General features: G+C 37.0%; 1 protein-coding gene across 3 annotated transcripts in view; it reads right to left on the reverse strand.

Moving 5' to 3' along the window:
* Nucleotides 1-26656, reverse strand: part of LOC103470231 (netrin receptor UNC5C-like) — a 188512-nt gene that overhangs the window by 35831 nt on the left and 126025 nt on the right. For all 3 annotated transcript variants that reach the window (XM_008418509.2, XM_008418508.2, XM_008418510.2), the window contains exons 5-7: nt 8175-8355; nt 5796-5963; nt 5479-5643 (exon numbers count right to left, since the gene is read on the reverse strand). In XM_008418509.2, coding sequence (XP_008416731.1) covers nt 5479-5643; nt 5796-5963; nt 8175-8355 — 514 coding nt within the window. The remainder of the gene's footprint in view (nt 1-5478; nt 5644-5795; nt 5964-8174; nt 8356-26656) is intronic.

Genomic DNA, 26656 nt, shown 5'->3' on the forward strand with positions numbered 1-26656 from the left:
ATATATATATATAGAAACAAATTCAATAAATAGGGTTCAAAAGTCAAATATAATTGGCAAATAGAGTCCAAATGTAAACCGTTTTGTGGTGGCCTTAAAGGTTTCTTAGAGAAAAAAAAAAGTGAACAAACAGCATGATGTGGATAAAATAGCACAGCACACAGGTCCAGATTATAGTTGGAAAACAGGTTAAAACAGGTTTGGCATGGTATATAATTGACATAAAGCTGTTAAGGGTTGGTCAACATGGTTTCAGTTTTGATAGTATTCCAAAGTAGATTCTGTTAAATTTACTTTCTGTAGCACCTAAGTTTTATTCATAATCACCCAGCTGCAGTTGATTTTTACTGGCCATGTATGCTTGGCCTAAGTATTCTTTCTTACTTTTGGAAGATCCTCCTGTTCACCAAAATTATTGAAACCTTTTCTGACGGCTAAAAGCTTTACTTGAAACCTGCACCTGTCTATTGACTGGGTCCTTCAAAACCCCACTTTATGACAGTGGCTTCAACTTCCAAAGCGTTAAAACATCCCACAAAGCACCGAATAACCCTAATATGAAAATGGAAAATAAATCCAAGGAATTCATATATTCTACTCCCTCCTTTCACTATGCACAACTGTGAGCTGGTTTAATTTGAGAATGCAACATGAGGAAATAAACGTGCAAGTTTTGCAAGGATCCATGTAAGCTAAGACACATCACGCAAAAGTATCCTTTATCAGACTTTTTATATAAGAAAACACAACAGCAAAGATAGGACTCATAATAAAAAAAAAAATGCCATGACTATAAAAAAATTACTTAGTAATTCAAGCAACAAGCCAGGAGGAAGATTTGTTGTAATTTTTGTAATACAACTGTGCATCCAAAAACCAATAATGAAAACACAGTACTTGTAAAATGAAGCATAGATGATTAAATGACAGCATACACAAGAGAGGTTTAAACAAAGAGACAAGCCCAAATGAGACCAAAGCATTTAAAAGGAAAGTAGGAAAAAGTTGCTGACATGCCATGCAGAAAACATTGCTAAAAGACCGCAATGGGAGGAAGCAAAATTGGAATAAGCAGAGCTTTTCAGGAACAGAGATGGATTGTTTGTTGCTGTGCAGTACCTGCCGATAGTATCGCATGAGAAAAGGAAAGCACAATGTATTGTTTCATCCAAATTCAAAAGTTACATAACTGTGAGCATCTCTGGTGATTACTGTGGTTTTAGAGGCTGTGCTGGAGATTAAATTTGTTCTGGTGAAACTGTTGTGCTGCATGTATATTCATGGACAGGAACACAGTTTGGGAGGAAAATGTCATGGTCTCCAGGATGACCTGCTGGAGCTCAGAGTGCATCTCATCCAAGAATTGTGATCAATGTGTCAGATAAAAGTCAACAAGTTAAAACATGAGAGAGAAAACAACTGGTAAAGAAAATCTTGAAGTCAAACACACACGCGCACGCACGCATACAAGCTCACACGGGGATATCTCTCACATAAACACATCAACACAAAGATAAAAGGATTTGCAGGGCAAAAGTGAGGGCAAATGGATTTCTACCTCACAGAGCTCAAGCATACAACTTTTAGAGGAAGAAGGCAGCAAAAGACGATGGAGCGCACAAATCCGGAGGGGGAGGTGCAGGAGGAGAGGGGAGAGAGAGAAGAAAATGAGGGAGAAGTGCTTCTGAGCACAAAGTCAATTATAGAGCACACTATCTAAAACATTAAATCCCCTACTAAATTGACGGTGCCTTATCAGTTCATTCAAACTCCTAACACTTACATTTTAACTGGGTATTTTTAACACCAATGGGAAAGGATTGCCACACATAATGGGAGGTTTTTTTTCCTGTCTTTGTAAAGGCTACCATCCAAAAGAACAATCTTTCATAAACTGATCATAAACTGAATGGATTTATGTCACAAGATTTACCTTATGCCTTTCAAATATACTGTAAATACACCATAAAAACGCTGTGCATGCAGGAACTCCCTCTAATAGCCACAGACAGTGCAGTCCATACACTGAGACAGCATGCTTCATGAATTCCTGTTATTGCTACAAGAAACAGTTGAAACATTAGTGCTGACATAAAACCACAACTGTGCAGTCATTTTAGAGGCAGGAAATCAATCAGGGGAAATGAGCCGAAATCTATACCTCTTTGGGTTTTATGCCAGATTCTGTGACCACATACATCACAGGTTGCAGGAAATGGATGGATTGGAGACGTGATACGCTATACAGCAGGCTCAGTGTAGGCAAGGGTGCATATACAGTGAATTATGTCAATACTGTGCTAAAGAATATATTTATTTAGGAATAGGATTGCATTATTATTTAAATATATATGTCATGGCATGTTTCCTGATTGCATATGGGAAAAAAAACTACTAATGTAGCAGATGGGGTCATCCCGGCAGACACATAACAGAATGTGGAATAATGGAATTAATAATGGGAAAACTTACAGAGAAATGAGGAAAATAAGAATGGGAACAAGGACAAAAGTAACAGTACATTCAGCAGTGAGTGAAAGAAACCACAGAGCTTAAATATTACGGAGTGGCATGCAAGCCAGGTTTGTACAATCAATGAATCCAGTACAGCTGGAGAAGAAATCTAGGCAAGGTACCGAGGGAAGCAGAATAATGGGCACAGGAGAAAACTGAATGGAAACAGCAAAATGATCCAAACACAAGTAAAATCAAAAACACAAACAGTTGTGGATCATGAGTGGAAAGTAAGGTAGAAAACCAAAACAGTTTTGAAAAACTCACAATAAGCTTTTCTAGAGGAGAAACTAGGAGAATGCCCTGATTGGAGGGCAAATGTATGTAAGCAAGAACCTGCATAGAGATTCTGGATGTCAGCCAGTAGGAGAAGCTCTGGGGAACAATGTGGATGTAGGAGGAAGTCTCAACTGTGGACCAGTGAGTCCAACAGGAAGTTCTCAGAATTGAGCCTGGAGACCAGAAGGTTGGAACTCACATGAGGGAAAACTCAGAACCAGGACAGGTCCACCTGGACATCCTCGTTAAAGAACTCGAGAACAGGAACACGCAGAAAACTCAAATACCCTTGCAGAACTCAGGAACAGAAACATGAAGTGATGCCATACGTCTTTAGTGGTTGTGGATGAAACGGTAGCAGCTTGAGGTGAGAAGCAAGGTCAAGTACTTGGACAGGACAATGAGTGGGCTCAGGTGCTTCATGGTGATGAGGTGTGGGTTCAGGTTGTCTGAGGCATCAGAAGCGGACCCTAGACCTCAGAGCAAGGTGATACACCGGTGCTTTGACAGGAGGAGCAGGTCGATAGGCATTGGCCACACCCCGTGGATAAAGAGTGGTGGTGATTTGGCGATGATGACCACTATAGTGAGTGTGACACACGGGGCTAGGCTGCTGAAACCACAGGAGCAGAGACTTGGGCTCTGATGCTGCAGCCAAAAAATTTAGCTCAGCCACCAAAAGCCCAAGCAGAAACCAAAGAGAAGGCCATGGATGTACCAGGTGGATCGATTCCAGGTGGAGAAATAGCCATTCTTAAAGTCCAGAAAGTGATGGCTTTCTTGAGAATGACACATACTTTTCTAAGTCTTGCACCAAAAATACTAAAAAAAAAAACACAGAACACATTTTGACTTCTCTCACTCGGTCCCTTGTCTTACTGGATTCTTCGGTCATGTTGCTGAGGAGAGCCAAAATGGGAAGAGAGGAAAAACTGTGTAGATTCAATTGGAAAACTTAAGAGAAAACCACAAAGAAAATGTATTGGAAATTGTCTTCTTATTGTAGGGTCCCTAAAAGCTGAAAAACTTGCTACATATTTAGATTTAAAAGCACTTAAAAATTAGAATAACGGACATTATGTTTAGAAAGAGGAAGTATTTCTGTATTCATGTTATTTTTTTTTTTATTTCTCACTCTTTCAAACTTCCAGACATCCCTCTCATACCCTCTTGATATGCCTGTCTGCCAATTACTCTGAGCACATGGAGCAACAGGCACTGCTCCCACAAGTCAACAAAAATAATTGCCTCCACCTTGGAAAAAAACTGCTGCTGTTAAATTGTGCCCATTATGACTCAGCACACATTTTCCCATGCAGGTTTTTAAATTTACTGATGTTGGAAGTGACTAAGTTGTGGATGACAATTCCACATCATTATTTGTCATTACTTTAAAACCAAACCGCTGTTTTTGACTTGAGAAAGGGATGAGAAAGTGGGAAGATTAAACTTAATAATGTCATTCAGAAACCCTCTTGCATTGTTGTTCTATTTGGTGACTCACCTACAGTGAGCAAAAGAGAAGCAAGCACACAGTGGGGCAAAAGCAAACGACAACTGAAGGGAAGAACAAGAAGTAAAACATCTAAGGAAAGAGAAATAAAATTAATTTTGACAATATGTTTCTGAGACAGAAAGTAATGAAAAGCTGGTGACTGTAGGAGAAAAGTGAGCTGACGTGTGCAGTTAATGAGGAAAGAAGATAGGAGATGTTTGAGAATTGACCAAGAAATGAAGTCTCAACATATGAGAAGGCTACCTCTCCTACAATTAGCGCAGAGAAAAAAAAAGACTGGAATATGGTGGTATTTACAAGTAATATATTTAAAAAGGGAAGATCAGAACATAACTAACCCTCACGAAGTCTTAGCGTGACGCTCAGGAGAGCAGCAAATGTCACAGTCAGACAGCGGGGAAGCGACGAGGGGCTTTCCCGTCAGACTATCAGTTTCCTAAAACACTGTTATGTGTATACATCTGATTTCCCAATTTTGTCCAGTTCTCAAAAAAAAAAAAAAGTCGTAAAACCACCAGACTCTGCACAGGGTAAAAAATCCAAATGACCCCATCTCTTAAAAATGTGCGAGGTTTAAAATTATTAAAACACTGTTCAAACATTACATTTATTTACAACATCACTGTTGTTATCCCTGAGTTGAATTTATGGCCAAAACCAAAACATTTTCCAATGCAAATATATTTGCTTTATATTCCTACAAAATACTACATCAAATTTGAAGAAACATTTGGAGTTGCAGCACATTCAAACAGGTAGTGTGAAGGATAAAACTACGACTAAAAACCTGGAGGTCCCCCACAGTCCTAAAAACAAGTTGGACTTTAGTGCAAAACCAGTAAATGGGGGCGGGCGGTTGAAGAAGCTGGTCAGACGGGATGTAGTAAAGGACATGATGGTTGATTCATTTGGGTTGTCATTTATTAAGCTGGTGTGGCTGAGGCTGTAGTTGGCAGCTGCTGAAGGTAATTAATAAAGTAACTTGCAATTTGACTTAGTTACTTTTAAAATCAAGTAAACAAGTACGTTTTTCAAAGAGTAACCAGAAACCAAGTTAGTTTTTGAAGGTAACTATTTTAGAGCCACAGATATTACAAATAAATCAAATTAAAGAGCTTTTTTTTTGCCATGCATCTAGTTTCTTTTGATTATATTTTCGGACGACTTACTTTGCATACAGAGCCCATCGGTACAGTTCTGAGACTGGAGCACCAGGCCCTCACAATCCTTTCCACCATTTTTAGGTGCAGGGTTGTTGCACTCTCTTCTCCTGTACTGAGTGCACTCTGTCCCGCAGGCTGACCACTTACTCCAGTCTGTCCAGACTCCATCCACTATTGATGAATCGAAGGTGAAAGAAGTTAAGCCAGTCATAAGTAAAATAGTGTGAAAAAGATGGCAAGTATAATAGATAAACTCTGAGGATGCTGTACAATTTTCCAGATAGGACTACACAGTATCTGATCAAACAAAAAAATACAAATACCAGTGCACAGTGTGGTGCAGGGCAGCTTCTGTATGGCCTGTCCGTCACAAGGCAATCCTCCATTAAGAGGAGCGGGGTTGGTGCAGCTCCTGGTTCGTTTCTGGAAGCCTCGTCCACAGCGACTGTTACAAGGGGACCACTCTGTCCATGTTGACCAGCCACCGTTTACTGCAGCAAAATAGAACAATCATTTAAATGAGAGAACATTTAAAGACTCATTATAAGCTGAAAGTGACATTAGAATGATTATTCTTGATAATCTTGATGACACTGGACAAAATGTAATGTTGCTTGTTTTATAAATTGGTTATTGCGTTAAGTTTTTGTCAAATAAAGTACTTTGAACTGACTTTTTGCTAGAATGTGCTTTACAAATAATTGGTTTGTATGTGAACCAATTATTTGTACACACAAAATTACCTCATTTATTGTGCTTTGGCTTTCTTATGGAAGAACGGGTCACTGACAGGATTATGTAGATTAACAAAAGACAGAAAAATCTTTGAATCCGGGAAAAAATAACCTAGCAACAAACCTAAAATATTGCTCAGGACAAATAATGAGAAAAGTCTGCATGACTGGAAGCAAAATAAAAAGGAATATATAAAAATACGCTAATTTGTTAACAAATCTAACTTATTCTTTCTTAAAAGTAGTAGCTTATGATAAACAGTGCAAGATTTCAAGAGAAAGAATACACATCTTTATTTAAGAATACATAATAATATTTAGTCAATTCCCAATTCAACATTCTCATCCTTATTGTTTAATTTTTGAAATAGTTGCAAACATTAAAAATATTTCAAAATCTTAAAAAGGATAGACAGAGATGAGATGGGAGGTCAGACATTTCAAATCAGACATTTCAAATGTAATAATCTATTATGTTGATATCAATTAGATTTAAGTTTTGTGAAGCTTTCGACATCTCCTACGCATAAACACTACCCACTTAACACTTTTTAATTTTTATGCAGCTACTGTCACACAGGTTTTAGCCTATGCTTACATTCACTAAAACAAGAATTTGTACAATCCAGTAAAACATGAGGTACAACATAAACCGCAGACCTTCTGGCAAATGGCATTTACCTACTACATTTACTTACTAACATGCTCTATTTATTTTGCCCATTTTATATGTACATGTGACGACGTAAAAAACAATATTTCCTTTCAGACTTTTATTATTTTCTATTACCACCATTGTGTTTCAAATATTATGTGCCAAAGACAGTTAAAAAAAAAATCAGTTACAAAAAAATGAGACAGCCAGAAAAACCTGATTCAGGTTAAGGCAGAAAAAAACTGAAAAAAAAGCTTGTCATGTGAAGAGGCAGAGTGGGTCGAGGCTGAAGCTTGGCAACTCTGTCTCATAAAAAATGTGCTCATTCCTATTCTAAAGTTCAATTAGAAGCTAAGCTTTTGACTATGTGGTTAATTAAGATAGAGACACTTACTGCCCGCTATTGTCGATTTTCTTTTTTACTTCTGACCTCACCTCTTTGTCTTTCATCTATAGCTGTTTCAATTTTTTCCTCCTTATGTTCCTGTGTTTTTTTTTCTATTTCACCTTGTCAACATTGTCAGCCAAGCCTATATGGCGGCGAGAAGATTGGACCGCAGATTGAACAATCTATTTCTGTAAGGATTCATCAGTGTCAAATCTCTCCATCTCTCCCTGTCTGTATTGAACAGGAACACAAGCTCAGTTATTTTGATTGAAACACTCCAGAATAAAGTCAGTGTTACATTTGAGAGAGACATTCTGTATGTGCATGTGCTTATAACCATTTTTTCCCCCTTTTTATATATGCTAGTTTTTTGCCACCTCAAAACTTCCCCTATTGTCTTACAAAAGACTGGCATGAGCAAGGAATGCTTTTCAGCTCAGAATCGAAAAAGCATCACCTGAAGGACATTGCCTGAAAAACAAACCAAGCACATAACCGACCTGTGAAATTCTGGACAGTATTGTATCATTATTTTCTGCATGTTGCTTTTCTGCCTGTGTTACAGGGTAAATGAATGTGCAGAACAATTCATTTGGAGCCGAGAGTCTTTGCAGAAAACATGCATTTGGAAAGACCCACTATTTTAATTAAAAATGTGGGCCTGGGGAGGAGGGTAATTATGAGTGGGGTAAGTGGTGTTTAATTGGGTGAGGTTAAAGTTAAAGTTCGATGAGAACGTAAGGCTAAATAAAAAGAAAAATGAATTACAGAACAGGATCTATAAGACATTCTGTTCATGCAAAGAAAAGAGAGGTCAATAAAGATTTTTTTAAAAAAGCATTCTAGCCGTAAAACTCTTAAGATAGTGCTAACAATTCTTTAAAACCATTTCTGTGGCCTAAATACAAGATCTACGCAAACTTACCATAAACAATAACGGTGGCTGTCGTACTTCGTCTCTTGGCCACAATGTTCTTAGCTACACATGTGTAGTTGGCTGTGTCAGACAGACGTGCCTGCTTAATGATCAAGTTATGGTCAATTGTGATGTAAAAGTTTCTGTCTTCTGCTGGGTCGATTATTTCTTCATTCTTTAACCACTCCACCTGGAAAACAGAGAAAACAAAAACATCTGTGCGAAGGTTTGAATAGATAAAAATTATAAGTAAAATTGAGTTGATGTGAAAACTTATATATATATATATATATATATACATATGCCAATGGGGCATATGCCTTTTTGGTTAAATGACAATAGCTGAAGTGAAAGCTGTAGCTCAAATAATAAACACCAATATGCATTTTGAAGTTAAAGTAATTTTTTTGGGAACATGTGAGCAAACACTATACAAATGCCCTCTCCTAATTTTAATGGCATCACAAAGTATGAACTGTTGCTATTGGCTGTTGCTTCAACCTTTTCAAGTTGAGGTAGTTCACGAATCCAACCACTCTGTTGGAAAAGCCTCATCATCAATTTTTAAAATGCAAAGAGGGGATTTTGATTGCCAGCATGCTCCAGGATTCCTCCTAAGGAATCCATTCATTGTCCTGCAGGCTCTCAACCAAACCAACCCAACATAATGGCAGCTTTTGCTTTCGTTAGCAGATTTTTCTGCTTTAAAGTCACCAGCTGAGATGGCAGGTTCACTTTTTGGATTCCCAGGTCTCACAGTGAGATACTTCATAAAGATCTCCTTTCTGCAATGACTGTCTGCTAACTTACATCACAGCTGCATACTGTAGAAATAGCCTCCTTACTAAATCTGGCTAATTCTTGACCAAACAAAAAAAATCCTGGTTCTATGTGTTGAAAAACAACAACAACAACAACAACAACCATAAAACATTTTATTTTCCCAGAATGCATTGGCTTTAATTTAGACACTCTGGATCCTTACCATAGATTTCTTAGACTCTATGTATTCACATTGATAAAGAACACATAATTTATGTGGTGTTTAATGCTTCTCTTGCATACTTAAGCTTTCCACATAGTGGAAGTTTCAAAAATAATTATATAAAAACAAGGCACACTGACAAGACAATAGAGGTGGGTGAATTTATCAATTTATTTAATCGCAGTTCCATATGCAATATCTTGAGAATAATATAATCTCATTAGAATCAAACTTTTTAAGACATTTAATTTATAACACTGAGTTTTTAGCCTGTGCAATTATGTAGCCTATGTGATTTTTTTAACTTTAAATTTGCCAACAAAAAATGTAATTTGCATGTGAATAGCTAAAAAAAAAGAACGTCTGTTTTTGTATCGAGTGGACTCTTTCAATTGGAATTCTAAAATTGTGGAGATAAAAAATGCTTTAAACATATGCTTTCACAAGGCACTTTGGATGAAGGGTAAGACAGCAGTAAACTGTTCTATTTACGAGCCTAATCACATTTCCTGAGTGCTGTATTTACTGGTCCAAACCCTCATAAATTCAGCCCATCCAATCTTTATGGTAGGTACATAAACATTCAAGCTGTGCTATTCAATTCATACCGTTTAATTTCCTCCTCCTTTCACATTAGGAAATGGAAATTTCAGATGCAGAAAAAGTTAATTCTTCACATTTAATGCCTGCTCAGGTTTGGCAAAGACGTATAATTCTCAGTTATTCCAGTTGCTTCTTTCTCTGATCTGTACAACTCTGGAAGAACTCTTTCAGGTCTGTCAATCTAAAGTAAACTGCAATGTGACCTTTGAGTTTCCATTAATGCATTCCTTAAAAGCTAAAAAATCAGAATCACCTCAACTTCCAAAGCTTGTGCATTAAAACAAGGAATTGGACTTTGGTTCCAACGAAGACATTTGATCTTTCCTACCAACAGCCATCACTATCAACAATAACTCTGAAGAATCGAAATTAATGAGTTACGACAATATCTAATTTCCCTTTGGGATCAAGAAAGTAATTTCGAATTTGAATATGAATTTAAAACATAAACATATTAATAAAAAGGCAAAAAATATTTTTTTTTTGTTTTTGAATGGGGAAAGAGTTAGAAATGTCTGTGTCTTGACTGATAAAGGTATTTTATTAGTAGAGGTCAGTTCCAAAGTGAGGGAGATCATCGATGGTTTGGCTGAGTGACTTCAGGACATCATTTTATTAACCGTTACAAAAGCACTTCTCAGATAAGATATATGTAGCATAGTTTAACCAAAGGCTTATAATCACTGCATTTAATTAAAACAACCTTCCAAACCACATTAAATTCCTCTTAAAAAGTGTTTGATTATTTCCAAAGATATTCTAAACCATCTCCAATATTTATTATTTACTGCTTCATTGAAATGTCTAAATAAGGTGAATAAAAAAGAAAAAAATTCTCCAAGATTGAACTCCTTATGTTTTTCTTCACAATATGATAATTTAGCTGATCCCTGTTGTAATACGGGTTAATGCTGGTTGCGAGTTGTTGTGTGATAATGCGCTGAATATAGCTGCGATCTTTGATGACTTGTGAAGGTTGAAGCCTGTCAGACTGATGTGTGCTCTGGTGGCTTCAGACAAAGGGACCACATGTGGTTGCAATCCTACCATTACCGGGGCATCATTAGCCACAGCTGGTGTTGGAGTGTGTATGTCAGAGTGTGCGCGTGTACATTTGCGTGTATGTGTGTGAATGGCAGACGGCGGCTGACTGGATCAAATCAACCCTAAGGGAAAGTGGATATTTGTTGTTTTAACTTTTGCCCCATTTCACCTGTCTCTTTTGCTTTAGAAACACAGCACAGTTTCACACAGGCACAAACAAAAGGATAAAAACACAATAAATAGTAGAATCTTACTGCTCACCTTCATTTGATATACATCTATATCTAGATTCGGTTAACTATGCAGTAAGTCACAGTGTTTTAATGCTGCCAATTTTTTTTTACGGACAATTAAAGCAGTGGCTTCTGCACTAATTGGGCGTCATATGCAGTACAAGTTGCAAAGATACAAGTTTTTGTAAAAAAAAAAAAAAAATGTCTTTTTAATCTCCCTTCTGCTAAATCCAGAGGTTCACTTGAGGTGAATTTCAAACCGTCTATGCTTGAAGATGGAAAAGAGTACATTTCTCAGTAAAACACTTATAGAAAAGAATATTTCTCACATATCATGTGTGGTGAAGAGCAAGAAAAAAAATCTAGATATGTAAATGCTCTCATGGGTTTCAATGTTATCTAGAAAAATGAGGAAACAGAGCGATTTAATGCATTTCACATCTATTGAGATATTGTTCTGTTTGGCAGCCGAACAAAGCCTCAGCTGGAATGGGAGATAAAAGCAGACCAAGATACAGAGATGTATGTATGCTTCCTTTTGTTTGAGCAACAGAAAAACGTTTTGAACTGCAAAGCTTCGTGACATATCTGCTGCTCAGAGGAGGAACATCATAGTCACACAGTGTCACTGAGAAAAACACAAAATAAAACTTGCAAAAGAAAACCAAACGGGTAGACCACAGTGCAAGCAGTAAGATAAACAGCAAAGAATATCTATGAGCCAAATGCTAAAATATGACATGCTTTGTGGAGGCACTACAAAGACTCTCATGTGGGAGTTGATAAGAACTCTGAGATATGGGAAAGTGTGGTGGCGAATTCTAACATTAATATTCCATAGCAGCCGTTTCACTGCAGGGGCATGACAAAACACAAAATCAACTAATTACAACAAAGCGTGATTCTGCAGTGACATCATGGAAAATTTACTGTTCAGCATATTTATTTGTGAATCTGTGTGTTTGCATGTGTGCGTGTGTGTGGGTAATTGAAGTGTTAATATGCATGTTTGTCACTGAGGATTATCCTCTTGATTAACTATATTATCTGGATCCGTATAAGTCTACAGATGAGTGGGTTAAAGAGCTCTCCAAGTGATTAATCAACCAATGTGTGGGTGTTGCCATGTTTTAATAATCCAAAGGACCCCACCCCCTGCTTCAGGAAATGGCATCACCTTCTTTATTTGCAAAGAGTGTCGGATGGCAGAAAATATAGCAACTGAAGAGAGATTTGAGACATTTTAGAAATAACCCTAAAAGTAAAAAAATATGTAAAAAATAGTGCTTTATTTCCTTAATGACATCAGTTTAACATTTTGATTAATTAATTTCAAAGAAAAGCATTAGGGTCAAGTTTATACTTTATTACTTCAAACCAAAATATATTCTTGGGGTTTTGCTTCTCAACTAATGAAAAATGTGTTAAAATATTTGCTGGATATTAACCAGTCAATATTTTTGAGGCATTTAAATGACTTTTAGGTTTACATCCTGGCAAGTCAGGGTAGTTTTGCAATGCTTTTGTAATTAATATCATATAAGGGTGATGCTCACGAAACACAACATGGTGCTTGCTGAACCTAATACACCAATCACAAAAACGACAGAACAGAACGCTGTGGCATTTAAATACCACTCACTTTGCTCACTCCATACTGTTACACCACCAGCAGCAACATGATCCATTTATACAAGACAGGATGGGTCAATTGTTGTTTAATATTTTTCACACCAAAACTGACCCTTCCATGTGAATGTTGCAGCCAATACCAAGCTTGATAAATTCATTCAATTTTTTTTTCAGGTTTTGGTGAGCTGGTGAAAATTTTTGCTGATATTAGTAGCACCTGGTGTGATTTTCAATTCATACTGCCCATCTGATTTCAGGTTTGACGTGCTGTGTGTTTAGACAGTCTGATTTTAATGACACTTGATATTCCATGCATTTATCATTCTCTAAACATTAGAGATGGTTGTGTTAAAATTACTTCACTTTTCAAAATACCCAGAGGAGGCATATTTAATAGACTGGTACTTCTGTTTACACACAGAAAAACACAAGGTTTGCTTTTTAAATGTATTTTGTTTAAAGTTTTGCCTTACAGCTTTTATGTGAGGTACAGAAAATATAGTGAGCCATATCACATTTCCACACACTTTAAGAGATATTATCAATAATTGCTATAAAAAGGAAGCAGCCCCATAATCCTTCCTATCCCAGAGCAAGTGTATTCAGATATTTGTGAGCACATCTTGGCCAGATGTCCCATGTGCATTGTTGTTATTGACTGGGAGTGGTACCTATTGCACCATTACCATAATTGCCTTACTTGTTTCTATTATCAAACATTCACATTTTCTAGTTTACTCACAAGAAAACCACACAAACGCAACAAAATCACCACAGGCAAGTCAGTCAAATCAGCAGCAGGTACAGCAACACAGATTAAACACAGACCAGAGACATAAATGTAAGAAACAAAGAGATATAAATACAGAAACATGAAAGGAAGGCAGAAGTGCGAGGGATGGGCAAATAGAAAAGGATAATAGTTAAGAGACAGAAGGAAGCAGAAAGTGAGAGCAGCTGGAAGGAAACACATTGAGGAAGGGAACCGATACAGGCATCAGCAGGGTTAGAGGAGAACGACAGAATGAGAGATGGGTCTTGGCAGAGAAGACCATCTATCTTTCTCTTCTGCTGCCATCAGCTTTCTTGACACAAACCCAGACAATTGGCCATATCTGTCCGCATGTGTTTATCTGTGGATAATACCAACACACACACACACACGCACCCCCACGCGCGCACTCACACACACGCACACCCACAGAAAAACACAGACACCACCCACACCCTGATGTGTTGCTAAGTAGAATAGTAATCAAGCTATTCATTAGCGCAGTAACAAAGGCCATTACTGGCTAATCAACGATCTTCAAACTCAATCGAGAAAAGCTAATAGAAATTTAATCCAACAGTGCGCCTGGCAGTGGGGGAAGTTTGTGTGTGAGGGTGTGTCTGTCTTGATATTAGACAATATAGTTAGCCTGTTGTGAGAATACTTTGTTGCTTTAAACAATTAACAGAGAATTAGAATACTAAAATAATACTATTTAGAAATAAAACACAAAAACAAACTGTTACGCTATATATTTTTTTTAACTGAATGATTTTGACAATGGTCGACTTATATACTGGATAAGGTAGATGCAATTGACTGTTAAAAAATGGAAAACATATGATTCATAACGTTACTCCACATTTGTTAAATACCCAGTGCAGAGAAGGTGAAATAGTTATTTGTAAACAAGGATATATATATATATATATATATATATATATATATATGTGTGTGTGTGTGTGTGTGTGTGTGTGTGTGTGTGTGTGTGTGTGTGTGTGTGAAAGCATAATCAGTGTAAAGACTGGAAGACTGGTGTTCAGGTTTGCTCTCTTTTCCATGTGACAGAGAGTGAGCTATTCGAAAAGTTTTTGATAGTTTTGTTTGCTTGTTTAGTAACATACAAATGAAGGACACAAAACCAAACAGAAAACAGAAATGGTGAAGCATGAAGCTACAGCTTATATTGCCTCTGTGCTAGAATTTGAAGTCAAATCTAAGAGCTAACGTGAAAAAAAAAAAAAAATCAAACCATTTTTGCAAAATTCAATTTCAAACAACCTTCACTGTAATATTTGTCATAACATTGGATGAAAAGAAGAATGAGAAAAAATTGGTAAAAAAAAAAAGCTTATGTTTTACTTTGTTTTGGTCTATCCAATAAAATCCCATTAATATACAATTAAGGGTTGTGACATGACAAAACGTGAAAATGGTATAAATACTTTTGCAAGGCACTCTGGATCATTTTAAATCCCCATTTCTAATGATAGTTCTACAATTATACCTCTAGTGGTCTACTGCACATCTAGATTTTATAAAACAGCCTGATGTGCAGATATTAAAGATTCAGCTTCTGTGTGAATCTTTAAGCATCACCTCTTAAGTAGTGTAATTTACAACTGTACAAGTAGCAACTATTGATTTGATAAAGCAAGCTGAAACAAATGAGACTTGTAGGGCACACACAGTGTGTGAGTGTGTTTGTGTTCATTCTCTTTAACTCACTTCCTCCAATTTGGACATTAAACCTTCTAGTTGGCAGCATTCTAGGAAATACAAATGGCCACATTTTTGTGCCAAGAGGACCTTGCTTAATTGTCCTTTCAACTTTAAGATCTATACAACACACTCTCATCCCAACACCGTGTTTCTTCCTAACAGCACTTTTTCCACATAAATCTAATTTCCTTTTCATCCACTCCACCATAAACTACATTTTTCCAAACATTGCCTCTGCAATAAAGATTTTGTTTATGTGTTTAAATGTAGAAGGAACATTTAACAATAAGAGTGAGAGTAGTGCAGTCTCAGTTTAGGCTCCAAACAAAAGCACCGTGCTTAATAATTGAACAAATGATTTAAAGTACAAATAAGGCAGCAAATAAAGCCCTTTCTCAAGCGTAAGTGTGGCAAGCTGACACAAACACATAACCAGATGTGCAAAGACAAGATTTTGTAAAAATTATGTCAAACACAGTCACAAGAAAACAGACTGTATTTAAGATAAAATGTCAACATTTGTGCTGGAACCCATAACACTTGGTATGAATAATCAATGCATTGCTTCCATTGTGTGATGTGTTCTCTGCAGCACACATCACACACATCCACCAACAATATATTTGTACCATTTCACATCACTGTCTTAATTGGCCATATGTCCTGGTGTTTCCGTCTGCGTCTTCTCCACGCTTGGGAGGTGATTAGGACAGTTCTGCTGCCCAGTACTTCTGTGGGGAATTCACTGCAGCCAGCAACACACCAGCAATACATTACACACTGCGAGTGGCCAGACTGGCAGATTGTGCAGGTTAACATAAGGTCACTATGGATATATATATGGGACTCAAGGCGGAGAAGTATTATTGTGTACACGTGCGTGGGTATGTATGCGTGTGTGTGTGTCAACAGGGGATTTCAGAAGCTCTGACAGCTTAATTAATTAGATCCAAGCAAGTGACATAAAGACCCAATTAACCGTGCTGACATAACTGGGTTGCCATCAACAAGAACCCCTTAATGAAGTTCTGGAAAGACGCATCAGATAAAATCTAGTTCAGCGTTAGGAGTGGGTAACTTTTTTCAGGTTATTAAGCATTTATATGTCAAACAATGACAAAAAAGGAGTGCATAGTAACTTTCCCTTATCCCATTATAAACTTCAATAGACTAGCTCAATGCACATCATAAATGTGAAGTCAGAAAAATTATACATGGTTCTCATTTTTCTTTCTTCTTTCTTTCTGAGAGGAGAAGAGGTTGCACGCAAATATATGGCACACCTTTTTTCATTTGTTAAAAGTTTTTCCAAATAAAATGTTCCTTCCGCCTAACAACCATGGACTATTTTATATTAATCAATTGCAAACAAATCCTAACAAAATATATTGATATTTGTAGTTGGAACTGATTAACTAAGACATGTACTAGAGCATACAGTATTTGATACTGAGTTTTGAACTGGTTTTACAAGCATATGGTCTCTAGCTAGCTAAACATATTCACCCTGCAGATGAAATAATTATTTATTTCATGTCTTCTTTGTAGGAAGAAGACATATTATATATGATGTGTATCAGAGAGTAGGAAATAGTTGAATACTCTCCAAGGTGTCCAGTACAGACAGAATCGGGACACAAGAGGACGCCTATTTGGACTGGGACAGCTTAACACAGAGCTATTTATAACCTGCTATTCTGCTGCAACGTGGTACAAGTGATGATGTATGACTTGCATGTATGATACATGAGCGTTATGTTACTCAGCTGTGACTTTTTTTTTGTTCTCGTGTATTTTCACACTGCATCATTTATTATGCAACACCCAGACATGCACATTTTAAGGACTCACAAAACTTACCTCTGCAGTGTTTACCTGAAATCTAACCGAGGTACGCAAGAAGATGGTCAGCAGAGGCATAAAGGGAAGTAGCTCAGCACTAAAGGAGGACACAGATGTTCTGAACAGAAAGCTCACATCGGCCTCTCCGGAGCGCGCACAAACACACATGTGCACATGCTTACTCATACACGCCACCGTGCTACCACTGAGATTTAACACAGGTGCAGATGCTTCATAGTGATCTATTAGACTCACCCTCTACCGTCAACATTCAAGAGTGGAGAGGTGAAAAGATGGATGGGGAACAATCTCTAGAGTGTTGGGAAAAGAAAAGGTATTTCCACAGCAATGCTGAAGTAGGAAAAGAGAGAGAGAGAGAGAGAGAGTAGGTGAGGCTGTGATTATGGTGAAGGAGGAAGAGGAAACAAGAGTCAGATAACTGTGGGTGATCCATTAAAACTTAGTTGACAATGTCAACAGATAGGGAGAGCAAGGAAGGAAGGATGGGACAGAGAGGGAGCAATGGAATAAAAACAGAAAAGTGAAAATATAAAGAAAATGTTCAAAAGACAGATGCGGTATTTCTATACCATGTCAGGGACTGTGAAGAGAAAGAGCAGAAAAAGATGGAGTGGTAAAAGGGTAGAAAAGGGAGTAGAAAGGCTAGCTGTGGAAGATATGCCGAAGTAATTTATTAGGCTCCCACGCTTGGGAAAACAACAGCAGGAAAGTAAAAGTCATGTGAGGAATGCAAAGGCAAGAGCTAAGGGAATGGTGTAGAAAAAAAATCAGCAAGACAATGAAGGTAGGTGAGAGTAGTAATTCACACTACAATGCACGTGTTAAAAAAGTGCATATGAAAATGTGTGAGCGTGAAAAATCCGACATTAATACCAGCTTTTGCTAATTTTTCCAACTCATTTCTTCACGAAGAGGAGCCAGGCATTACATCGTGGAACTACCACTGTGGAAGATTGATTGATGGTCTGTCCTTTGGAGACATGGTGCAGGTGGTTGGTGAGTTAATGGGAAAAAGATGTGCAGGAAGCACAAAAAAGAAGAGAAGACTCATGACTTAGAAAAGGAAGTTTGAAAAGCATGAAAAAGACCACAAAAGACTGTGCGGGAATGACAAAAGCCAGTGTGGCTCATGCAGATGACGATCCTGGTCCGTTAGGTGAATTACATGAATCATGTGGAAACTAATATAAAGTATTTTTTAAATGTTTAGGGCACAAGCTGGTTAAGAACACCAGAGGTTTGCTGTCAATGCAGACATAAAGACAGATGGAACCTGCTCTGTGAATCTAGGAAGCAGAGACAAATTTATCCAATGGATCATTAAAATACAGAAAAAAAACGAGATTTCTTTTTTTTTTTATATTCTGAATTTCTTCATCATTGTTTTCTATCTTATCTTCAAGTTCTCATGCCCAACACCTAAGGACCTGCTGGGTATTTGACTGTTTACAAAATGTGCAATTATTTTTTTTCATCTTGAATTTGAAAACCAAATATTGATGAAGAAAGAAAGCAGAACAGTCACTACACTGACACACAGAAATATGCAAAAAAAATAATTAATGAGAAAACCTTTTATGGAATAATCACTTTGTGGGAAAACAGCACTGATGGGTTAAGATGGGGGTGTTTGGGTGATAAAAATGGAAAATAAAGCCCTTGACTCAAATCAGGAAAAGACGAGTTGCAAAAACACACAACTCCACTTAACGCCTCAGACATGTGGAGGGAACATTTCCCCAAACAGATGCTGAACCAGTAACAGCTGGAATTAAAATCAACACCTAAAAACCATCAGGTAAGAGTTCAAAAGGGAGCCACGTTGAGGTCGTCATAGAGGGAATAAAAGTTTGCAATATAAAAAGATTTAACTTACAAAAACATACTGACAACTAACTTATTTATTTTGTGCATTTAAGTAGATCTTAAACTTGAATTTAACATACTTTAAACACAATTATAAGTGGACCATTACACTGACACACTAACCTGCGGAAAGTTTATTAAACACTAAATATTATTTACTGACCATATCAATATGCTATGGATTCTTTGAATTTGACACAATCCCACAAAGACCTTTTATAACAGTTTTGGGAATTTTGTTAGGCCTGTTATAGTCATCATTTTACCTATAGCTCTTTTTCCTGCAGCAGTAACTCAGTGTTAAAATGACTGACAAGTTATTAAATTATAGAACAGCCTTGTGCAGGCTCATGGGCCAGTGCAGTGAAAGTTTTCATGTCTCTGCTCTCTGTATTTATGTCCATGCTGTTTTGCGCCTTTGGACAATGATGTATTTTGCCTTTTCTACTGAGCTCTCCTGTTCCCTCAGAAGTAAAACAAGAATGTTCACAAAGGAATGAAAGCGAGTTCGTACATCTCAGGTGATGCATAATTCATGACAGTCTCAAAAATAAGGAAACTTGTTTAGGTTATTATTTTTCGTCAGTTACTAAAGGGCCAAACAAATTTCATATATAAAATAAATAAAAACTTCTAAATGAGACTAATTCAATGTGATATAGGGCAAACTGATTGAACAGTCAGGGGAATTATTTATTCATGCATTTTTTAAGCCAATAATTTCACCTTTGATGTAGACATGCCTTTAACAAGATTACCTTACCAGGTGACATATTTAAAATCACACATGCAATCCAAACATTAAAGTACTAAAAAAAGAAAGTTAAGTGACAAGAACTATGTGAAAAACAGATTGAGATAAAAATTGAGAAAAAAACATAAATGAAAACTCCTGAAACTGCTCAATGGACTTCATCAAACTTATCAAAACAAACATATAAACACATTAAAGCATCTCTTAACTAAATTTAAAACAACAAATCAATCATTTAAAGAAGGAGGGGGAAAAGTCACCAAACACAATCTAAAGGAACATTTTCAAACTCTTAAACTTGCTAGTCATGGTGTAAAAGCACTAAGTACTGACCACGATGACAAGTCTGCAGCCAGGTAGCCTCTAAAAGCACCTTTTGTTCCTGCATAGGGTTTTGGGGAAGCAGGGAAAACCCACAGTCTATTCCATTGACCCAAACACAGTTTATGGCCTGGAAACATCACCAGCTGGTAACAGGTCTAACACAACAACAGAAAACTATGCACACTCAAGCACTATGTTTGTTATGTCAAAGCTGATTCACTGTAAAGCGTAGGAGTTCTGATGACTCTCCAAAATCATTAGAGCATGAAGAGGCTCTGAGCTGCTTGGGGGCATGCTAATCCTTTTTAATTGACTCTCAAACTCTCCAGTGTTATTAAAACCACCCAATAACAAAATCAGCTTTGCTTTATTAGCTTGGTCAGATGAATTATTTGAGACCATCCTGTTCATTTGTGTCGCATTCTTCATTTCATTTACTATTCATGAATGAATGAGAACTAACCTAAAGAGAAATATCTTACTTGTCCACACCAATGGACCTTTTTATTCCAGTTTTTTCTAAAAGAGACGAATTGTACACCAGAAAAAATAAAACTGTTCAAGTAGAACTAATATCACAAAGATGTGAGATTCTACTCACAGTGCTACAAGAAAGCCTCCACACCTCTTTACCTTATGCAATAAAATCAATTTGATGATGATTTTTCAAATCTCTGCACACAATATCCCATAATGTCAATGCAAAAACAGGTTTCTAGAAAGACATGCAATGTTTTTGTTAAAAGTTTGGTGATACATGGCATTTAGAGTTCTGACAAGAGAAGTTTCTCTAACCAAAACAATCTTCAGGACAATTATGCTAAAATTCTATTGAATTAAATCTTGCAAAAAAAAAAGCCTTTTGGACTTCAACAATCATAAGGGCTTCACAAATATATTAGACATGTCTTTGTGTCATTTTGCAACAAATGTGGATCAGAAAGTAGCAGAACATCACTTGGATTAGTAGATTCTCAGCAGAATATTTCTGTACCAATGTTTCACATGTGATGCCATCAGACACAGATACTTTTCAAAATGTTTCACATGTGATGCCATCAGACACAGATACTTTTCAAAATCAAGCGAGAATTAAAAAAAAGTAATACACTGATGATAACCTCCTTTTATAATTCACTTTAGATTACGTTAGCGAATGATAATATGATGTGAATGAAAAGCAATTAATTGGCAGCAATTATTTAAAGCCGAGGCTTATTAAAACTTTTTTCAGTCCTGGTCTCAGATGAGGAATTTACTGTCAAGTGGATAAGTATATAAAATTATCTCTCAATTTCTACCAGAAGCCAAAGTGAGAACCAATGCTAAACGTTGAATTACTTCACAAATTACTGTTTGATGTTCATTTCATTCCTATATTATTTTATGCTAAAAACTCTCACACAAATTACAAATTAAAAAGCTTTCTTTGTTGTCCAAGAAGAGTTACAAGGTCTAAGAACTTCCCAAACTCAACAGAACAGAAACAAATTTTGTTATTTGACAACTCCACACTGAGCGTCAAAACAGTGTGCTCATTCATCTGTGACAACACTGTCAGGATTGCCAAGGGCAACAGGGGTAGCTGCCGAACACTCTATGCAGTCATGTCACCATCACTCCTCACATTTGTCTCGAACTATGTCAAGATAGACAAGAGGGACGGAAAAAACTAAGAGATTATGAGAATGACAGAGGCAGCACATTAAAAAAAAATCACAAGCAAGACAGGTAAACAATATAAGGTAAAGAAAGACAGAAATAGTAATTGAGAGGAATGGAAAAAAATATTCAGAAGTACAAATCTTGTCACACAGGGAACCTGTAGCTGCAGCTCAAGTATTGAATTCACTAGAAAAAAAAAAAAGGATTGAAAAGAGCCTTTTTTATCATTGACACATGCAAAACTCTTGCAGTAGATGTTTGAAAGAGATGAGGCCAAAGACACACAATCGCACCAATCCCCAAAGAAGCTTTTGAGCAGGTAATGAGAGGGAAAAGATTGGGTCCTTCTAATTTGGGAGTGTGCTGGGAGGGTGAGGTGAAGAGGGGGATCCACACAAATGCCTTCATTATACCTTGCTGACATACTTCTGAGTGAAGCACCCACTCAACCCTCAATCTACACACACACACACAAAAACATCCTTTCTTCAAAACAACTCAAACCTCAGACCACAGAGAACTGAAAGAGTGAAAGATCACTGGCCTGCATATTTCCTGCCCACTTCAAGTAGCAAAAGAAAAAAATAATGCGAGTTAAGGAAAAAAAATACAGAGTGCCTGCTTAACGGGAAGTTTCCATCTTTGTATTTTAATTGATAGTTCCTGGAAGCGGCCTAGCTGATGGACATATTTAATGTAAGGGCTGTAGTTGGAGTCAACATAAGGGAAAAGTATAGCTTCTACATCCATTGTGAATACAGTACCATCTTTTCAAAGGTATTTGCGACACAGAAACATACTTTTGAAGAGAAGCGGATCGTATTTTAAAGCACAGACATATGTTTTGAATGTGATGGTCGAACGTTAAGTGAGAGCAGTACAGGTTCTGAAAATAAAAATAAGAAATCTTAATATGTCTGCATGTGAAAATGCACAGCACATTTCTTACTGCAGATTCAACTACAAGACCTGGGAGAAAAAGTTAGGAAGAATTAGTATAGTACATAGTTAACACGATTACTTGAATGGATTATTTGATGGAATACTTGACTAGTAAAATATTTTAGACCTGCAGCTCTAAATGCTACTCAATTCACTCGACTGTCCTCCACTGTAAAGACTGTGTGATGGAAGTTTCATCAGGTGTCTGCCATGTTCTTGTGCGTATAGTCCATATTATTGTGACCAGTGACAAGGATTTTGAAATACCCTGTGCAATGCACTAGAATCCCCATTATTCATGTAGAAAAAGATATTACCCAAAGTAATTTAGGTTCTTCTTTTTCTTTTTAGCAGTTATCAATCTTATCCATTACTCCCAATTATGATGTAGTAGAAAAAAGCAATGCTTACACTGGTTTGTCAAGGCACCATGTAGAAAACGTAGAAACATGGAAAACTGATCAAAAAACTACCATCAGTGAGAATCTTAGGAGAGCTTAAAAAGAAAGAAACTTGCAAAGAAAATGAAAACTAATGTTGCAGCTCTATGTAGTCCGATTCGATGGCTAAAAAGTGAAATTTGCCTCATCCCTGAAATTAAGTACAACTTATCAGTAATACACAGTGGTGGAGAAAGTACTCAAAAAATTTACTTCAGTAAAAGTACAAATACACAGTCAAAAATTTACTTAAGTAAAAGTCAAAGTACCACATTAACATTTTACTTAAGTAAAAGTAAAAAAGTCCTGGCTTTTAAAAATACTTAAGTATTAAAAGTAAAAGTACTNTAGTGGAGTAAAAGTAGAAAGTATCCATTATTAAATCTACTTAAGTACAGATACACGAAAACTGTACTTAAGTACAGTAACGAAGTACTTGTACTTCGTTACTTCCCACCACTGGACAGGAAGATTACACTTCCCACACTACACTAAACATTTGCCATTCTTGTGCCTGTTTGGCATTTTTACACTTAGCTAAGGTAGAATGAAAGAAACCATGATTTAGATCCACTTGTATCCCACTTGTATGCGAGTGGGCAGAAATATCTAATGCATAATTTGATCTTTATGTGGTGATTATAATCTTACTGCATGTTGTCAACATCCAACCACTTCACAGTTACAACTAAAATGAAACAAAAACTGCTCCATTTCATCTTCCTCATTTGGAAATTACTCTTCAATGATAAACCAGTGCAACGGCATTTTCATAAGCTTAACATCATTTCAATAATTTACCCAGGTAGTTGAAATAAAAAAAGAGATTGCTGACTAATCTGTGGATTACGGCGATTTCTGACAGAGGTTGGGGATCAACATAAAAGTGTGGTGAGAGATGAGCTGTGGAGCTTACTATGCCAGCTCAAAGAGGATTAAGGTAAGTATCTATTGGGAAAGCAGCATTACAGAAATTGTTTTTTGTACACAGAAAACAGCCATGCAACTACAAACGTAAATACACTCAAGCAAGGCACACAACTGTGTACGCGTTTTCTATTGATGCAATTTTATTTCCTGGGGTTCAGAGGTGAAAACATTTTGTTTAAAATAAAATGCACATATGATATTACATATTTTCAACCCTGTATTGTTCAGAAATTCTAACTATGGACAAATAGAGAAATACAAATAGAAATAGCCTGCATTGTCCCACAGGAAGGAAAACAAGGTGCAACAGCAACATCAGATATATGTTCACACTAGAGATTAAAAAAATGTTAACACTATAAGAGAAAAATTGTCAATATTAATAATTATTATTATATTAATACTTATTATTATTAATATTAGATTTTGGGGTCTTTGTGGTCAAATTAGTAGATTGAATTCTTCTAAAGATGAGTGTGTGCATCTGAGAGTGCAGTAAAATGTATTGGTTCTGAGAACTGAAGTTGCATCCACATGATCACAATCGGAATCAGTTTTGCCACCCAAGATTGTGTGCAGAAATGAATAAATAAGCAGATATTGATTTATTTATTTAAGCATCTGTAGCAGTCCAAGACCAGTCCTCGAGATCTACCATGCTGCAACTTTTAGATGCATTTCATATCCAATGCACCTGAATTAACTGTAAAATTCCCTCATCAGCTTTACACAGGTCTGGTACTGACCCATTCACTTTTTTTCAGGGGGATTGGAGAAAAATGTATCTAAAAGTTGCAAGATAGAAGATCTCGAGGACTTGACTCCTGGTCTGGCTGCAGGAATACATGTTGCCCCCTTTTCCTCATCCAACTATATTTTCCTACTACTCTCCAATTTATCATTATTTGTGTTATTTAGGATAATAAGTTAATGTTCTCTCTGTTTCTTTTACTCTTTACAGAAACTACATCCAGTCTGGTAATTCAGTTTAGCTGTGACTCCTTCCTGGAAGGGGACAATCAGTTGAGTTAGTGCTGTCAACAATCTGTTCTCCTTTTATAGATGGTCCATCTGGAATTGTATTTCACTGTTTATCACTGTCTCTCTCCAAGACATGGACACTGGCTGAGTTTCAACTGTCATAGCTCTTCGTGTTTCCTCTCGTCCTGCGATACAGACGTGAAATCTGGCTCAAAGCTTATCTGCTTAGCTGTGTTTCTCTCCTAAATGAAGCCACTAAAGTAACCACTACATTCACTACTTTTCTTTCAAATACTACGAACTTCTGGATCAGTGCTACTTTGTTTTTGCTCCGTCTTTTCAAACCCCCAGCCAGTTGTGGTTGATAGCCACTCACACTGAGCATAGTTCTGGTGGAGGTTTCTTCCTGTTAAAGGGAGTTTTCATTTCTACTGTTTTGTGTGCGAGATTGTTCCAAAGTCAATGACACAGAGTAAGTAAAGATTTCACTACATGTTTCACTACTTTCCTTAGATCAGTGGTTCTTAAACCTGGGTTCGATCGAACCCCAGGGGTTTGATGAGTCGGTCTCAGGGGTTCCGTGGAGTCTCTGCCGCGGAGGGGTTCGATGAATGCGCATATGAAACTGGGGAGTTCGGTACCTCAAAAAAGGTTAAGAACCACTGCCTTAGATAGAAAACTTTTTAATCTGAATAATAAACAGAGCTTGAGTGCAGTTTTTGATAACTAGGATCAATTTGGAATTCATGAAATTGTATCTGTATGATCGGATTGAATTGACATCTTTTTTATTATAAGTGTCTTGTTGTAAAAGTACATTTTGTAAATTGGCACAATATTAAAAATACTGAATTGAGTTGAAAATAACCATTTACTAATAGACTAATCATAAATATTTGACAGATTTATCCACCTGCAAAATAATCAGTAGTTGCAGTTCTACTCAGCTTACTCTAAATATATGAAAATGAGGCAATTACAAGCATTTTGCCTCTCTAAAACCGATGCCTTCTGACAGACAAATCTACTACAGTTTTCATCACACAATCTCACATACACACAAAGGTACACAAAGATGCCCAAATGATTAGGCAAATACTTCTGTCCAAGCCTACTTGACACTGTTTAACAAGAGCATTTGTTAGAAAAATGGCACCAATGGTCATCATGAAGGTTTGTTTGTCCATGAGTGGGACAAACAAACCTGGGGCATCACTAATGCACAGATGTGCCAGTTTACCCCCTGGGAAGATGAGTGAGTGTGTGGGGGTGTGTGTATGCATGCGTGTGCATGTGTGTGTGCAGCGTACTTGAAGATGGAATATCTTTCTTTTGCCATCATTTAGCTATAAAACAGCAGTAGTGGCCATGACTCCAGTATGAGAACATTTTCTGAATCTTACAATTGAATGACTGGTTTTATTGAAAATCCACAGTGTCACACAAAAACATGCTGCACACCACAATGAAGGAATTAATTGTTTTGTGGTTTAAATATGTTATGCCACAGTACATTTAAGGAGTGGTCAAAAGCCATTACCTCAGTTACTGCATTGATTTAGACGGTGGATTAAGTGGTTAAGAATGTGACAGGAACTTGACCAGGCTCCAGAAACGTATCAAGTTGCTGTCTGACTTTTGTGTATACATTAGTGTGTGCGTGCTTGTGCGTTAGTGACACGTTGAGCGCCTGTCACCACACATTGATGTGTTTATTTCGCTGCAGCTGGGGTAA

Source organism: Poecilia reticulata, linkage group LG9, assembly GCF_000633615.1.
Source record: "Poecilia reticulata strain Guanapo linkage group LG9, Guppy_female_1.0+MT, whole genome shotgun sequence".
In the NCBI taxonomy this organism is placed as follows: Eukaryota; Metazoa; Chordata; class Actinopteri; order Cyprinodontiformes; family Poeciliidae; genus Poecilia; species Poecilia reticulata.